The sequence below is a fragment of the Alosa alosa genome, chromosome 11 (assembly GCF_017589495.1).
Source record: "Alosa alosa isolate M-15738 ecotype Scorff River chromosome 11, AALO_Geno_1.1, whole genome shotgun sequence".
Taxonomy (NCBI): domain Eukaryota; kingdom Metazoa; phylum Chordata; class Actinopteri; order Clupeiformes; family Clupeidae; genus Alosa; species Alosa alosa.
This window is the reverse complement of record NC_063199.1, coordinates 13,478,818-13,496,709: the sequence shown is the minus strand read 5'-3', so window position 1 is coordinate 13,496,709 and position 17,892 is coordinate 13,478,818. Positions and strand designations below refer to the sequence as shown.

Below are 17,892 nucleotides of genomic sequence, written 5' to 3'. Positions count from 1 at the left end.
ACATTCGAATCAATAGGACATGTGGCACGATTGAACTAAACCTCTGCTGATTTCATTGGTTGCACCCAGACATCAATATGTCCACCTAACTGGGCAAGGGTGATTGCTGCTAGTGTACCTTGACAAACTCTTGTTTACTTTTAGTTTGCCCTGAGAAAGTAGCATTCCTCTTAATCCTAAAGGGAAACAAAAAAAGCACCCACTCAGCTACTCTGCTCTATGGAGCCTCATTAAACCTCCCTCGTGAACTGTTTGGAGCCTCTTATCAGGGTAAATGGAGTTTGCCTCTGGTCATTTTTCCTCATGGGCACGTGACATGTGAAGGGTCCCTCTTCACTCCCCACTCAGGCTCTGATCACACATGCTGTGGTTTATGGGATTAGGGATGGGGCCTGCTGCAGCATAGCTCTGCATGCATCTAAAAACAACCTCTTAATCATTGACTGGCTCTTGCTCCATCCACAGAGGCCCTTCTGTGTCAACAGACGAATACCCGAAATAAACAGAACCTTTGCCATTGGCTGCTGGCTGTTTGCGGACACGTCTTTCAGTGGCGAGGGTGCCGGGGTGGCCTTGTGAGAAGGACACGTCCCTGGATCCTTTTCCAAAAATGTTGTGAGTCTCTGGTCAGCGAGATAGATCACACTGGGCCAGAGGAATTAGTTGGTCTACAGATGTGTTCAGAATTCATTGCTTTCTAACTACAGAAATACATTCCCAAAAAAAGAGACCAGTCATAAACTGGACTGCCTATCCATTACCTGTCTTAAAAAGGTCACTCCGTCATGAAAATACTTCAGAAAACCTTGAATATCTTTTGATATATTGAAAATCAGCAGGAATAATTTACTGTGTCTACTGTTCTGTTGCCATTGCCAAACCATAAAATTTGATGAGGCAATTTGAGAGATAGAGATAGAGATAGAGAAGACAATCAAACAGCTCTTCCAGCTGAAGACAGGTTGGTTCACCACCTTTTTCAAATAAAAGCTTTCAAGGTCAATGGCAAAATAAATGTCTGAAAATGTGTGCTATAACAAGGTCCATGACCTTGAACCTTACTGAGATTTATCTACAGAAGGACTCACATAAAAGCAGATAAAGTGAAACACTTAACAAGTGTATACAGAACTAAAGTATACTATGCTATGGCAGCAGTTGATGCAACCAGCAATTGGATTCTAACTTGTTAAAGAATTCATAATTCATAAACACACAGTTTAGTTAGTGTCTACTTCACTACAAAGTCAGATTAATGGTACAGTGTCAGTGATACAGCATGAAATCGAAAGAGAAAGCAAAGCACTCTAATTTGAGAATGTATCTGCTTGTATAAAATAATTACTATGTTTCATAAGAGTGTGATAAGCCGGAAGGATGTTTACTCAGAAGTGATGGAAAGCAGAGAAAACAGAGTCCTGTGCAATCTTAACAATGACTAAGTGGGCTCTTCTGAACCATGTAACGTAAATACTGTGTAATGTGTTGTTTGAAAGACATCCACATCTCTAGCTGATAAGCCCCCCTACATCAAGCCTGAGTGATAAGAAGCTACTGGTGCTATGGTGATGCTTGCCGCATACCTCATTACTGTGCCATGAGTCAGGAATATTTGCTAAGACTTAGCTGTATTTTAATCCACTGTGTTATCTGCATGTTATTGTCTTTCTATTTCACCTGAACCAAACTACTATATCAATTGTTTTATCACTGCACATGTTTAAATATTTTTTTCTTTATTTCCCTGCAATTCAGGTGTTGAACTTTTAACCTTATAAATGAGAGTGTATCTGGAGTAACATCATTATTGGGAAACTGTCTTTTATCTCTTCACAAGTAAAAAAAGGTTCTCAAACGTGGGGAGGGAGTAATTGCACATTATGGTCTGATGACCACCTTTTACTCATTCTTCAGTCATGTAAACGATTAAATAAATAGTCAAACATTCAAAACAGTGGACAGGCCCCCACATAGAATGATAAAGCTAAATATCCTGTCTTACATTTCTCTGTCACAGCACCATTAAGTATACAAGAATATGATTGTTTGCTCCTGATGAGCCAATGGGTGTGATGGGTGGGTCCACAGAATAGAGTCGAGCAGAAACATATGGGAGGTCCACCACAGCACACTTAAAGCTAAGAAGGCAGAGAAACCGGAGTGTTCATTACAACCAGGGGCTTTCTGTAGCGGAGATAAACAGTGCTTTTGGGCAACTTCACACATCCACCATCTAAATGGCTTGTATTGCATAGCTGACACAAAACATTCAGCACTACTCACACTAGTCTTACTACTGCGCTTCATACAGAATTGAGAAGGATTCAACCAAAGAGGGCTGGGGATGTGGTGAAACACGGTTGTTATAATAACAGAGGAATTATTCTTTTGAACAGGAAAATACCAAAAATGAAAACTAAATAACCTGCCGACTTCCACATTGTCTGTGGCCTTAAGGGTCAGGTGGTCCATAATCTGTTGCTGTTATTGTCAGGAGTATATCATGCCCTTTAGGCTGCAAGGTGTTATTTCATGTATATTTAATGAATCTGAACATGGTTTCCTCAATAGTTCATAATGTACCTATGTACAATAAATAGTATTACACTAATTGTGTTTGGTGGGGGCGAATGATTCTACCCACCAAAAGAGAGTATGACCTCCTTTACCTCAGCAAAAGCACACATGACAGCCTACTGATTTTTTCTTAACTCCGTCAATTTAATGTCTATTCAAATGCATCTAAGTACAGCATGTTTTTTCACAATGGAGGCCAAATTAGTAATGTTAAATAAAAAAAGTGCATCTGCTTTGTCAGCACCAAGACAGACCCTCACAGTTTGCTAACTCTGTCCTACAATCTCAGTGAATATTGAGCTGTGTAGACAAATACTTTATGCCATAATAATATAGTTTTGATTCTCCTAACCACTAAAAGTCTCTGAATTAGTTTCCGTGTCTCCATTCAGACTGTTTAAGAAAAGCTATTCCCCCTCCTTCTGTGATAATATTTGAATATAAGGGGGTTTAATATGAGTGATGTATAAAAGGGATTTGTGATTTGAGAAAAAGGAGTGAATCTGAGTTGCAACATTGAATCAGAAGGTATGTACAACTACTTGAATTAATTCTACAGAGTAAACAAACAAATAACTCTTTCTGAGGTACGGAAAAATCAACACATCACAAGTCAACAATCAACTGCTAAGTCAAATCTACTGCATTTTGATTTAAACGTGACTGTAATGTACAGTGAGGAGTAATGTACGTAATGTACAGTGAGGAGCCATTATTCCCAGCAAACTGTACATCACTGACACCACAGCTCTCTCAATCACCAGCTGCTTAATTCAAAGTCTTGTGCAAAGCAAGAACTGTAGCCAAAGCTTGACTTTGAAAGTCAGCTGACTTTACCATATCTGGCACCATGTTCAGTCACAGGATTCAACATGCTAATTTACAGGAAAGACAGTTCCAGTGTTCAGGATGCCTACAAAATGAATTGGGTTTGTTTGTGTTTGGAGTAAAATATAGTCGAATTCAGCCATAAATATGTAAATAAGTCAATTCATTGAAGCAGCAAAAATGTCCTTTCTAAAATCACTCATCTTGGTGAGATGGGTCTACTGATGAATGTTGCCACTCTTCTGAGTGAATGATTGATAATCCAATGGACTATCCTCTCTCAGTGTCACTGATATTGTTCCTGAAAGTTCCCGTTCTTGTAGTGGTACTGGCCTTCCTCATCCTCCTCCTCCTCTTCCTGTGTGGTCACCCCTCGTTTCTTCTTCCAGCCTTGCTTACGTCCCGAATCGTGGTCCATTGTCGTGGCGCCATAAGACTTCTTCCTGGCCGAGGCCGCCAGGGAGCTGTCGCAGCCTGCTTCGCTGTCGTCAGCGAGTTCGTCCTCACCAATGATGCCACACTTGTCCTCGCTGGTGCTCTCAGGGTCGGCCCACTCCTGCTGGTCCCCTGAGGCGAAGATGGCATAGAAGATGACGCCGGTGTAGTGCACCATGGATGCAATGATGAACACGTGCTGCCACTCCAGACGCGTCTGCAACACAAATGAATTTGTATTATAATCAGTCAATCAAAGAATACATAATTGATGGGGTATTTTGGGGGATAGTCAATTTTAAACACAAACACAGACACACACACACACACACACACACACACCCTGAATTTCCCCTTGGGGAACAATAAAGTATCTATCTATCTCTCTATCTACCTATCTACACACACAAAAGAATAGTCACCTTGTTCTTGGTCAGTGCTCCCACAATGAGTGGACACACCATTCCTGACAGGGTGCCGACACCATTTGAGATCCCCATAAGGATACTGGCGTAGCGAGGGGCAATGTCCAAGTGATTCACATTAAAGCCTGATTTGCACAGTAATGTGAAGAATGACAAGTTCATACAAATTCTTCTGACAGACATCTATATTTTCATGAAATACAATATTTACTGCATAAAGGGTGACTGAGAGTTAGAGCATATAAACAGTTTACTGTTTTTTCAAGGGGTATAATAAATCTGTTTAAACCTACTGGGTGCTATGACCATGAGGATTTATTCAGACAAATCACTTCAGTAGAAATACAGGCCCACACACCATACTTCATGTAACACTCCACCAGGTGATAATAGAACCATAAAGGCCACATTTACATTTAGATTATTAACATGAATCAGCACCATTTTCAGAAACAAATTGCTCTTTCACACAAAGGAAGCATATAAGAAAAGCCTTTCAAGCTCCAGTTTACTATGTGCCTGGACATCCTCATGAGAGCCTGTCCTACCTGAGATGGCGAAGCCACTGAATCCCACGGCCAGCACCAGGAAGGAGATGGCCACTCCTCGAGTGTGGGAGAAACCCACCACCAGCAGCAGGGTGGCCTCCATCCCGAAGCCTGCACACACAAGATCAACACCTCAACGTCCCTGGGTGGAGTATTTAATATGTAAAGTAATACCATTTAGACTTCTAATTGAAGGGACTAATTTTATTATATATAGAGAGATAATCCAATAATAAACACAAATTCAATGAAATAGTCTCACTGACATGCATATGTGGTACAGCAGCAGTCACAAGTTACTACGGGACTGTCAGAAAGCTTCTGTGACAAAGATGGGCCTGTTTCACTTTATCGCTCTACGAGTCTGAAAACTGCTCACATCATCACTGGTGAATCCACAGCGCTGTTTACTTCACTCACCTCCACAGTTCATGATCTTACGGACAGCTGTTGTGGACAGGATCTTATGGGTGCGGAGGTAGTCTGCCAGCTGGCCTCCAATGGGTACCACTATGGTCATCACCATGTGGGGCACTGCAGAGAGAATCCCCACCTGGAAAAGACCGACAGCTCAGTCAGTCAGTGTGAGTCAACCCATTAAATACAATTTACTACCCACAAATGCTATCTACTATACATGACTACCCACAGTTACTTAAGTTTTTTAGTAACTCAATTTGAGATGACATGACTTGACATGTAAGGTTAAGTCTCCTGCATATTGATAGCAGCTCCCTGATGATAAATAGTAAAAGTAAGGGGCCGGGGATTACTTTTTGCAGGTTGGAATGTCTGGTGATGCATATCATGTACCTTGCTGATGGGGAAGCCAAAGACCTCCTCGAAGTATGCTGGCTGGCTGATGAGCAGCAGATAGAAGGTCCAGCTACGGCAGAAGTTGGCCACGATGATGGCGTACACAGGCATGGAGGTGAAGAACCTGCGCCAGGGAGTCTTGAATTTCTGGCAGAAAACAAAGACAACCACCCTAGGTTCTAACCATGCCAAAGTAAAGTGCTGAGTCACGTTCACAGAATCAATTCATTAGATACCCTATGTTCTAACCATGCCAAAGTAAAGTGCTAAGCCACATTCACAAAATGTATTTACTGGATTTCACTAGGCATCAAATGAGCTTGGTTTATTAGGACTACATAAGTTGGACTGTGTTGTATTGTGCTATGCTGTGGGGTACCACCTCAGTGGCACTGATCATGTTGTTTCCATCCCCGATGCTGCTCTCGATGAATAACCTCTCCTCTTCACTGATGGTGGGGTGGGATGCTGGACTGGTGTAGGACAGCAGCAGCCAGAAGATGTACCACAGGATCCCAAAGACACCTGAGCAGCACACACACACGTTACACTGTCATGCTGGGTGTGGGCCCAAAGCATAAAGATGCTGCAATATGCTGTAATTACATTGTAACACATAGTAATAACTGTAACATGCATCATTCATTTTCACTTTTACACTAGTGATTTATCAAAGGCATGAAATATGGACTCTTCTAAAAGAATGAAATTCAGTGAAGAGATACAGGGAGTAAATTAAAAGTGCTTGGGATCTGCCCTGCAGTTTATCTGATGTTCCATTTAGTAAATGTTCTGAAAGATGAATGAGCCAGGAGAACAGGCAGGAGAAAGCTCATTTGAGTCAATTAATCTTCTGATTAAATCAGATACGATGTGGAAGACGAAGACAAGAAGTTGAGAACAATGTGGTTACAGCTGCACCTGCAGTTTAAATGTAGTTTAATTTAATGTAGAAGACTCTCTCTCTCTCTCTCTCTCTCTCTCTCTCTCTCTCCTTCAATCTCTCTGTATCTATATCTAAGTCTTCTCTCTTGTGTGTAAACATATGCAACATAATGTATAAATACAATGTTTATTATTAGAGTTGAGTGTTCAGTGCTGTAAAAACTGTCCTCCAGAGCAGGCAGAGGCATGACTAGTTCCTCTCTGTACTGTGTGTACCGGTACTGTGTGTCTGCACTGCTTCTTGTCTTGTGTCTCTCACCGTATATGTAGAACACTGAGGGCCATCCCACATACTGCACCAGCACTCCCGCCAGGGGCATGGCAATCACTGCGCCCGCGTAGGACCCTAATACACACACACACACACACACACACACACACACACACACAGGGGCCTGTCAGTCAATCAGCACGGCACAACACATCAGCCACGCTGTCATCAGCGAGGGGAGGAACGGGAAAGACTGGCAGGTTCTCACTGATGACAGATGTATGCTATTTTATTTGTATGTTCAGACTTTAATCAGGAGGCAACTGTGTAAAAATGGAGATGTGGTTGAAAACAGCGGCACAGCAGTTTGTGAGAGAGCAGCTGTTTGGCTAGGCTAGACGGAGGAGAACCCACGAGGGTGGCGTCACCTGCACCCCACAGTACGGTAAGTGTTTGTGAGGGAAATGAGGTTTTAATGAAAAGCTGTTGTAATGTATATTTCATTACTTGGTGCAAACACACACACACACACACACACACACACACACACACACACACACACACACACACACACACACACACACATGTCCATACACACACATACACATACGCACACACGTTCATACACACACTCATGTCTGTTTGGAGTGGGATGGCACCACAAGTGTGCTCTGTGGGCTGCGGGGAGAGTGACACTTCATTTGGCTGAATATGCGAGCGCCTTTTCCACAGGAGCGGGCGAACCGCTGTGTGGCCTTCTCCATTCAGACGCGATGTCAAGAGGGTTTTGAAAAGCATGGGTTGCCATGGTAGCAGTTTATTGAGGGGCTGGGTGTTATGGGGCGGTGGTGGCGGTAAGTGGAGAGGGGGAGCTGGATGACAGACAGTCATCTGCAAAACAAAACACACAGCCGGCCTGCTGGGCGGGTTAAAGCCAGGACGGATCATCTGGGAGGGAGAGGTCAGATTATGTGGCCCTGGAGCACATTTCATGCACCTACTGTAGCGGTAGACTACATTACCCATAAGTCTATGCTTTGATGTATGCATTAAGTTTCGGTTTCACTAGTAATAGTGACACTTCGATGTCCAGTCTCATCATTATGCACCTACAAGCTCCTCATGAGCACACTAGACAATCATGTGACCATAGTGGGAATGAACAGTTGGGAAAACAGCCTTAACAGAATTAATGCATCCTCTGAAGTCATAATTGCTTATTTATGGATTACTAGGCCGAAGCTCAAAACATTGTTATTTTCCATTTGATTTTGATATGGCAATGAAATACCTCATGTAGAAAAGTTGAGATCCCTGCATAGAATTCATATCACAAACATAATTGTTTTCAAACACTTTTTGCTTCAAAACTTGTAGATTTTCTCCACTCATGCAAAGACTTGGAAGGCGAGGGAGGGTTCCAACTCACCACAAAATGACGTGGTGGCCAAACGACTTCTCTCCAACGGAGGAGCCCATTTGGCCCACAACCCATGGCATGCTGGGTAAGTGACACCCTGTGACAGCAATGTGAGCAGGGTCAGAGGTCATGGCGCTGTGCTACCTGAGTATGTGGCAAATTAGTCCTGCTGGGAGGGTTATTCCACGTGAACATTAGGTAATGAACTTGTCACAATTGTCAGTGCTTTTAATCAGAACAAATGTATAATTTATCAGTATTATTTTTCAAGCCTCAAATATATTATTGATCAGTTCATTGTAAGAGTATTTAAATAAAATTATGTCTTCACGATGTAAGACAGAAGGGAAGAAATTCACTAAAATATGAGATATAGTTGTAGGCATTTCTTGAAAGGAAATGTTGAAAGTGCAGTGTTTATAAGACATTTGCATACACATTAGTCTGTATTGACTGATGGCAAAGCTCTCTGCCTCACAGCACATGTTTGTGTTCACTGACACCAACCACTCATCTATAATACATGTGACTCTGGCAGGAACTCTGGCAGGCTTACACTATGTCTCCAGGACACTTTGTTTGTCTGATGCACCAGAGCACCACTAATACATTACAAGATGTGAAAGACACACACGATTTCTCAGTCAATGTAACTGATCTGGTGTTATGATCAATTACAATGATCTGGTGTTATGATCAATTAGGCTACAATTGCATTGCAGATTATAATATCCATATACAGCTTCTATTTACTAATATAGATTTACAGATTATAATGATCAAGGTCATGGCGTATGATGTATGTGCAAGCAAATGCACAACATACACATGCTTGAATAACAATAATCTGTAAGTAAATAGTACTAATGAATATTTTGTCAGTATTCTAGTGCTTATGTTCTGTGTCCTCACCTCCACCAAGCCCTGTAGGATGCGGACGAACATGACGCAGCCATAATGCACCCTCGCAGCATGCGGGATGAACATGTTGAGTATAGAGGTCAGGACAATGGCTGCCCCAAACACCCTACAGAGGATATGTTGAGGGCACAAGAGTGCTGGTTTAGAAGTATGAGGTAAAAATATATACCATAGCGTTCCATTCAACAAGGTTAGCTATCTGACCATTCTCATTAACCTACACAATTATTACAGTGGAATACACTGAAGAAAGACTTAATTGCTTCTTCCACATTGTTTCCTTATTGTATTTTATACATTTATTTTTGGTTATTTGTGGGATCTTCTGATTCTGATCTTCAATAATGCGCATAACAAAGCTTGTTTCCATATGACAGCATCAGCATGAATGACAGCAGAGGGTGTTTTTCACCAGATGCTGTAGTCTCTAGCTGCATGCCTGGCACATTAAAACCAAATTAAAACCAAACAGAGAAGCAGTTGTCAGCTTCTGCTCGATGACTACGCCTCGCCGTCTCTCACTCATATCCTGTTCTTTGACGCCCTGTCCCGTTCTCCCACTGTCAGCTTGATTGGACATTTGACTCCGGTAGGCTACGGTTAGCAGAGCAGCCCAGACCAGCCTCGAACCTGAGTCCCCGGTGGTCTTGGGTGATGAGATCTCTTTATCGCCTCCCACACTCTATCTCTCCCTCTGCTGCTTTCCTGCTCTCTCACTTTCTCTCCCATTTTTTTTTCCAAAACAAGGTGTAAGTGAGACTTGTAATATTGCCGTGGCTGGTGTTTCGGGACGAAATCAGAGGCAGGATCTTTCATTATTAACTCTGTCAATGACGTGTCCTCCTCTCCTGTGAAGCTTTTATTACACAGACGCTATCTCGCCATCAGTTCCCCTCACCTGCATGCTGCTCAACATTAACCCTCTCAGAGCACTCAGCTATTCCACTGCTGCTCTTAGGATGCATCTTTGTGGTGCTTAACTCTACTGTTCCATCGGTGTGTTTGGATCATTACGGCATACAGTACAGTGCCACACCACGCAGTGATCTCACCTGTCGGCAGCCAACTTGTTGGCTATGAAGCCTCCAGGGATCTGTGTGACGATGTAACCCCAGAAGAAGGATCCGTGGATCAGACCCACTATCTCAGGGTCCCAGTTAAACTGTGCTGGCTGGGCAACAAAGGAAGAAGTTACATAGAGAGGAAAACACACAGATAGCATGATCTTTAATAAATTACACTTTGAGGAGTAAGAAAGTCATGATGGACTTCAGTGCATTTTGAAATCATATCCTATTTCTCATCATTGTCAACATTTCAGGCCCTAATCTAAATGCTGGGCGAACTGCAAAGTCAGTCTTATGTGCAAAGTTCTTCTACATGAATAGCATCGACAGTTTTTACCTGACCCATCACTGTTTGTGCTTTGGATCTTTAGATTTAGATTTTGCAGTTATTAAGTTCAAGCTTTAGTTAGACTTTAGACTATAGGGCCCAAGTTTAAACTTTATTTTGAATGTGCTGAATATTGACTATTTTGATATTGTGCTTCTCAGATCATTACCTGCATGACAGCTGTGCCGTTGATGTAGACGGTGTTGTTGTTTACCATCTCCACAATGGCCACGCCCAGATTGCACCGGATGCCAAAGGAGATGCAGAAGCCGAGACCGCTGAGCATGGCGATGATGTAGCGCTTGGGCAGCCCACAGCAGCCGCAGTCCAGCAGCGGGGCACTGCGCTTTGGCATGGACACTGGCCGCCCATCCTCCGTCAGCTCTACCAGGTCCTCATCCACATTACTCCCATCAATCTTCCTGTGATGGACAGTAATCAATTAGGCTATCCTTTGTGAGACTGCAGGGCATTGTAACACTGCAAGCCCCATGTTGAGTCATTTTAAAGTGTGAATTGATCATACTTCATAACTTCAACTACAAACATATTATTTCACTTTGTTATGACACTAAGATTATTAAGCAGGCACCATTCACTGAAGTATCCTCGAACATGTTTAACACATACCTGATTACCATAAATTTGATGTCATTGTACCATGAACAACAGTGAATGTATAAACAATGCAATTATTGCAATTCTTCCAAGGCACTACTCTGGAGTTGTAATCATAGAAAAGTAATGCACTCTCCTGACTCTCTCATCATAATACAGAGGGAGTTCTGGAGTGTCGAGAGAGACCAGGAGACTCGATCATGACGTGTGTTTCCTGTAAGGGTCATGGCACGTCTCTGAGTCAGCCCTCCACCTCCATCCACCCGCCTGCATCCTCACACCTGTTTCACTACTGCTCTCATCGTCTGCAGCTACGCGCGGGAATGACTTTCATCAGATCTCCCTCACTCACACCTGAGTTCCCTCAGCAGACATACTGAGGTGGAGCAGGGGAGCTGATGGAGGCCCTGTCAAAGGGCAGCTCTTTCATGAAGCAAGAGTGAGGCACTTTCCCTGGTGCACTCTCTCTCTCATCACACATACAATAGTGGATTTGTGTTGAAATGTTACAGTCAAAGCTGATTGAACAAAGAGACTGTACTTTACATCTTTGCTTTCTCAACACTTTACTTTCTCAACAAATGATTGTGCCTCTCTACCAATCTTACACTTACACACTCTTATTAGGAACCCTATCTGAGAATAGACCAAACAGTTGATTGTGATCAGGAACAGGAAATGGTGCTCACAGCCACATCTCTCCACTCACCAGTCTCACTCTTGGTTCTCATTAAAGGTAAAAAAGGTAAAAAAAGTAGTTGAAATTGTTAAATTAATAACTTTATTAAAAAGCACACAGTAAAAAGGTTTAAATGAAAACAAACTGTATGTACAAAAATAACTGTCAAATAAAATCAGACTATTAACTATTATTCATAACACAGAAAAACAGCAGTAACAGAACCAACTGAAGTAGTATGCCTCACACCTTATGTATTTCACACAGCTCAAAAGACTCTCTGTCCAATAGACACCTGTCAGATTGTTCAAAACATTAACGTCCATGTTTAATATTTAATCTTCCTTTTGTAATTCTAACTGAGGTATGAATAACACAGATAATGTAAAGACGTGATGAATTATCATTAATTATTTACAAATAATGACATAACGGGATCAAACTACATATGTAATGCCCTAAGAGTGACAGCTTGTGTTCTCTACATCTAGCAATATTATTTCTGTATATTTGTGCAATAATTTTGTGTAATTGCATAACAAAAATGATAACAGACCAAATTTTGAAAACCCTGTTAGTGTCAAAAGTGTCCAAATCCAGTATTTATTTTATTTGTCTCTTTCCCTCTTTGCATTGCATTACATGTCATTCCAGTGTGTATGTGAAATTGTGTGTATTGTTTGTTTTTGTCTGTTCAGTGGAATGGAATTTATCATTAAGATCTTGGTTACAAATTACAACACATTTTAAAGTCTGAATACCATAATCAATAATGAATAAGTCTCTAAATAATGAAGGTCGTCACCATAAATTCCGAGTTACCTTCTGGAAATGGACCAGGTCACCCTAAAGGCATTAAATTCCTCTCTTCCCTATATAGTTCCTTCAGCCTCTCTGTCTTTACATCTGCACAGGGCATGTTATTGACATGGTTGTTAAATACACAATTTCAAGTAAATATCTTTATGCATTTAGTTAAAAAAGTATTTCACATCATATAACAGAGGGGTGATCCTTCAAAAGAAATTGTTATAATCACTTCCTTTGGTAATCATCACTTTAAAGCTATAGTCTATCCATATTTTCTTCATTCCAGTTTCACAGATGGGAACTTGCAAGTGTTTTATCTCTGAACAAAAGGATATGGGAGTGTTTGGAAGACCTCTCAATCACCCATGGAGTAATTTCATACCACTACCGGATATTACCTGAGATATCAGCGTTTATCTCCTACACAAGACAGCAATCGATTTATTAAATGCAATTTCCACATTAGTTGTGCCCTTGTGAAATTATGTATCAGATTGTTGCTTAAAGAGGATTATTAGGCATACTTTTGACATATGTTTTCATATTGTTTTACAAAACTGAAAAAAAAAACATTCATTTTAACCTCACCAGAGGAGAGTAATGAATACACCAGTCTGCTCCACAGCAACACAACATACAGGAGAATTTCACATATAGATCTAAATCATGATAGGGTGGTGCTGTCTGACTTAAAGCTCTAGGCAAGCATAGTCTTATGCACCCCCTCCATCACAACGGCTTTGAAAAATGCATGTGTGCTGTGCTATCCCTCTGCCCACATTATGCACAGACTTCAGCACCCTAGGCATCTGCCAAGAACTGCCACTGATTTTGGAAATGTAGTTCTTTTGTGATGGTGAGCTATGGTCATAAAGTGTTTGTAATTAATATTTTGAGATAAAAAGCCATTTGAATATAATATGTGAACAATCTGTATTCATTTTACACTCTCATCAGTGTAAAGGAGATATTGGCCTTATCTCCTCAATATTTCAACAATTTACAAAACTTTCTGAATAAAGTGTCATGAACTTCTTAAGTAGAATTATAGGACCTTTGGTACATCACCCCTCTCTGTTTGGAGTTATTATCTTCCTAATATTACATGCTTTTTGACAAAGCTGTCTTTCTAAGCACATTTTCTCACTCTTTTTACTCTCTCTCTCTCTCTCTCTCTCTCTCTCTCTCTCTCACACACACACACACACACACACACACACACACACACACACACACACACACACACACACACACACACACACTTACTTCTGCAGGTTCCCCAGTGAATCTCCTACAGTATTCTTCACCTCTTCCTTTCCTGGCTTCAGCACCCGCTCCTTCAGTCCTGCGAATCCTCCGAAAGGCATCTCGCTCCTTCTCTTGTCTATCCGCTTTTCACACAGAACCCTTTAATGTCTCCAGCTCTCTTGTGCCTAATAGACACCCAGACCAGACTGACTCTATCCGTGATATCCTCTAAAGGCTGTGATGGTACATCCTTGCGGTACTGGACGTGGGTGTCTTGACAGGCTCTCTGGCAGGTGTGTCCATGCGGAAAAGTCGGGCTGTGTCAACCCACGGCTCCCCTGAGGGTAGAGACACACCACACAGAGAAGGGAGGATGGAGCTTCAGGTAGTCCTGACACGTGAAAGCCAGACTGTCCCTTACAGACCAAGCATCTAGGTCCAATCTCTAAATGACCGTATTCCAAATTCTGAAATTCCAATGGGTGAGGGGTGTTGCAAGGAGAACAGAAACACAGGGAGAGTCAGACAGGGAGAGAGAGAGAAGAGAGAGAGACAGAGAGAGACAGAGAGAGAGAGAGAGAGACAGGGAGGAAAAGGACAGATGTCTGAAGACCTTCTCACTGAATCAACATGTTGCTCAGTTTGCGCCTGTCGCCGTAGCAGGAGTAACGGACCACATGAATGCTCACCTCTCTGGCTAACAATAGAGTTTGAGAGGATGTTGGGTACCTACCCCCCCAAACCCCGCCTTCTATGGCCTCTCCTATCTGATACCAATGCAGGGGAATAGGAGAACGAGGAGATTCAATATTGAAAGCCGAATGGGGAACTAACACAATCATCATAGTGACTGATCCTACATCTGCACAAACATATGTTCTATGGCATTTGGTTTGCTACATGTGATATACCTTTGGGAGAATAAATGGCCATATATTATATTTTTGACATTTACTTCCAAGCTCCATATAAAAGACTGTCCTAACCATGCAGATTCAACTCTTGCTGTCTTAGTATACAGTAGTAGTTGGAAAATGCTCAACATACTGTGAATCTTATGTCATTTATACATTGAAGGACATTTTAATGACATTTACTCACAAGTGCAAATCCAAGAGCCAGTATGTCTCTCTTCAGTGATACATGGTGTAAAACCTGTGGTCTGATTCAGTAAAGATATCTCATTCAATCTCATTCCATAAATGTCACCTTATTTATTCTGCCAATACAGCTTTGTCAATGAAGTTGTGAGGAACTCCTCAAACTTTGACTGCCATCTAGTGGATACATGAGAAGGAACAAACACAAAATATCTGGTGGCTCCTTGAGGTTTGCAGATCTACATTGGCAACATGTATCTTGATTTTCACTGTTTTTCATCTACATAAAGCCTAGTTGTTTGAAAATTATCGGAATCTTATTTTTCATCTGAAATTAAGTGCTACAACAATCACATCCACAATGAGCATCAGTCCAGCGCGGACTATAACTTCATTTGGGGGTGAGGAAATAGTCTGATGCATTCCTGAAGATTGTTTTTACCATTTTGACAAGACAAGTATAGGACACAAGAACATTGTCAGAGAATTTGTGGCAACAAGAATATTAAGGGCTACACTTCTTAATGACGGTTTTAGATTTAGTTTGAATGATTGGAGCTGCTCTATCAAAAGCAGATTTCACCATCAGTTGTGTGACGGTTCTACAGTTCAGTATTTATTGTCTTGTTTATAGGCTACTAGTATAACATATGGGTATATATAATATGTAATATGTAAGTGTAGGAGCCATTCTTGGGTTTTGTTTTGGTATTTTCTTTTTGGCCTGACAGTTGGTTTGTTGATGTATGTTCTTGGAAGTGTGACACCTGCTGGCATAATTTGTCCCTGCACATTGGATTTGGTAGCCTGGCTGGTGATTCACCTGGGCACCTGGCTTAATTGGCCCAGGTGAATAATCAGCCAGCGTTTTCTTTTCTTTTGAACAAAGAGCTCACATGGAGCATGAGGCTCGTGGGCTTTTGGAAAGGGACAGAGAGACGCCAGCAGGAAACCGTTTTTCAATGTAGCATATTTATTTATGTAGTTTTCTGAACGGTATTTTTGTATTGGAAACTTGGAAATGGACGTTTTATGATAAGATGATGAACTTTGGAAAATGGAAGAAACTTTAAGTTTAATGGAACATTGGAATAAACCGTCTCTTAAACAATTGAAACACCTTCTTGGCGTCACAATGTAGTGCTTACAAAAGGACACTACATAGTTTGAAAAACGCCTGCATTGGATGCATAATTAGAAATCGTCTGCATTGGATACTTAAATTTGGAAATACTCTTTCGTTTGGATTGGAACTTGGATTCGTGAACTTTTTCGTTGGAATTACTGGAATTACTTCCTTGTGTTTGGAAGATTGGATTCATTTACTTGGAAGCAGGGGCGGATCTAGAATTTTTTTCCTGGGGTGGCGAAGGGGTGGCATGAGGTTCCAGGAGGGGGGCCATGGACATTATTCAAAACTTAAAATTCTACGGATTTCATTGAATATTTTGTTCAATTATGTTTTGTTCTCTACACTACATTACACAGGGTGGGAGGCAAATCGGAGCGTTTTGGATGATGTGGGTCTTAATATGTGAATTTCTTTCTCTGTGTAATTATAGTGTCAAAAAGCAAGCCAGGGGAGGGGGCAGGGGATTCTAAATCTGCGATTTCTATTTGAGAGGAGTTTGGTGCGGGTTTCACACCTTCTCACAGTTCTCAGACCAACATGTATGAACATAAAATATACTTAAAAAAATATTATCTGATTCATAAATGGGGTGGCAACAGGGGTGGCAAGACTGTGTCCTAGGGGTGGCAGCTGCCACCCTTTGCTACCCCGTAGATCCGCGCATGCTTGGAAGGATTTATTAATTGACTTTAGCAGAACTGGACTGCGAATATTTCATTCATTCCTTTTCGTTTTGATATTCTCTTCAAAGGAAAAGACTGCACTCATCAGTTGCACCGGTGCAGTGAGTATAAAAAGGCACTGCACACACGGGCCGCCGCGCTCGCAAAGACTTTGCGCTTTGGGTTTGGAACGTTGCCATTTTTGTGTTTGGGACTTAAGACTTACAGAACTGATTTTGAACTTTTTTGAGTTGATTAAGTGAATACCTTTTTGAGTTTGTATTGAGCATGGCAGACCCAGTAGAAGAGGAACCGAGCACAGAAGAACAGAATTTAGTAAAACAACAGAACATGGAAGCCGAAAGGAAACTTTTACAGTTAGTAGGCAGTCGAAGAGGAAAACTTGGATATTTGACAAGGAAAATAAATTAAATTGATGCTTTAATTACTGCTGGAGAAGAAAGGGAAAATGTGCTAAAGCAAATTGACATTTTTGAAAGAAGCTTTAATGAGTTTAAGATTGCAAGCCACAGTGCAAAGTTTGATGAAGGATGAATACGAGAGAGGCTGATCAAGTTGATTGGTTCATCCCGAAATCTACCAGTTTCAGCGCATTTCTGGAAGGCATTACGAAATGGACAGTGATGAAGTGCAGGAGGAAGAAGATCTGGTAGTCCCAGAAGACGGTGTATCTCAAACTGGTCAAAGGGAAAAGAGCAAAGCCCCTATAGCGAATATGGGAGTGTTGCATCCAGACGGTCTAACGCGCGGCCCGTAGTGGCAGACTGGCAGCGCGCAGAGGCAGGCTGCGCAGCATTGAAAGCAAAAAGTAAAGCGTTAAATGAAAAATTATAACTGGATATTGAGGAGGCCAAAATAAAAGCGCGCAGAGAAAACTTGACATGGAGTGTGAGCTGCTGCAGAAGCAAGGGCAAAGGTGAGTGATTGCGTGAGTCGGAGGAAAGACGCTCACATATTGGCGCCTATATCAATATCAATATGATACACCGACCGAATATAAAATGCCCACAACAGCGCAGAGGCCAGTGAAACAACCAGTTCGGACACCAATAACTCCCCAAAGTCAAACGGCTCATGTACAAAGGTCTGTTCCTGCTGCTG

At 41.7% G+C, this 17,892-nt stretch overlaps 1 protein-coding gene across 1 annotated transcript; it reads right to left on the bottom strand.

Moving 5' to 3' along the window:
- Positions 1-1,868: 1,868 nt before the first annotated feature.
- Positions 1,869-14,556, bottom strand: slc17a8 (solute carrier family 17 member 8). The gene is made up of 12 exons (XM_048257283.1): positions 13,895-14,556; positions 10,691-10,943; positions 10,179-10,297; positions 9,118-9,232; positions 8,215-8,302; positions 6,834-6,920; positions 6,012-6,154; positions 5,627-5,776; positions 5,234-5,366; positions 4,814-4,924; positions 4,263-4,390; positions 1,869-4,057 (listed from the first exon to the last, which is right to left on the bottom strand). The coding sequence occupies exons 1-12, from the start codon at positions 13,993-13,995 to the stop codon at positions 3,692-3,694; spliced, it is 1,794 nt and encodes a 597-aa protein (XP_048113240.1). The 5' UTR covers positions 13,996-14,556; the 3' UTR covers positions 1,869-3,691.
- Between the last annotated feature and the right edge of the window lie 3,336 nt (positions 14,557-17,892).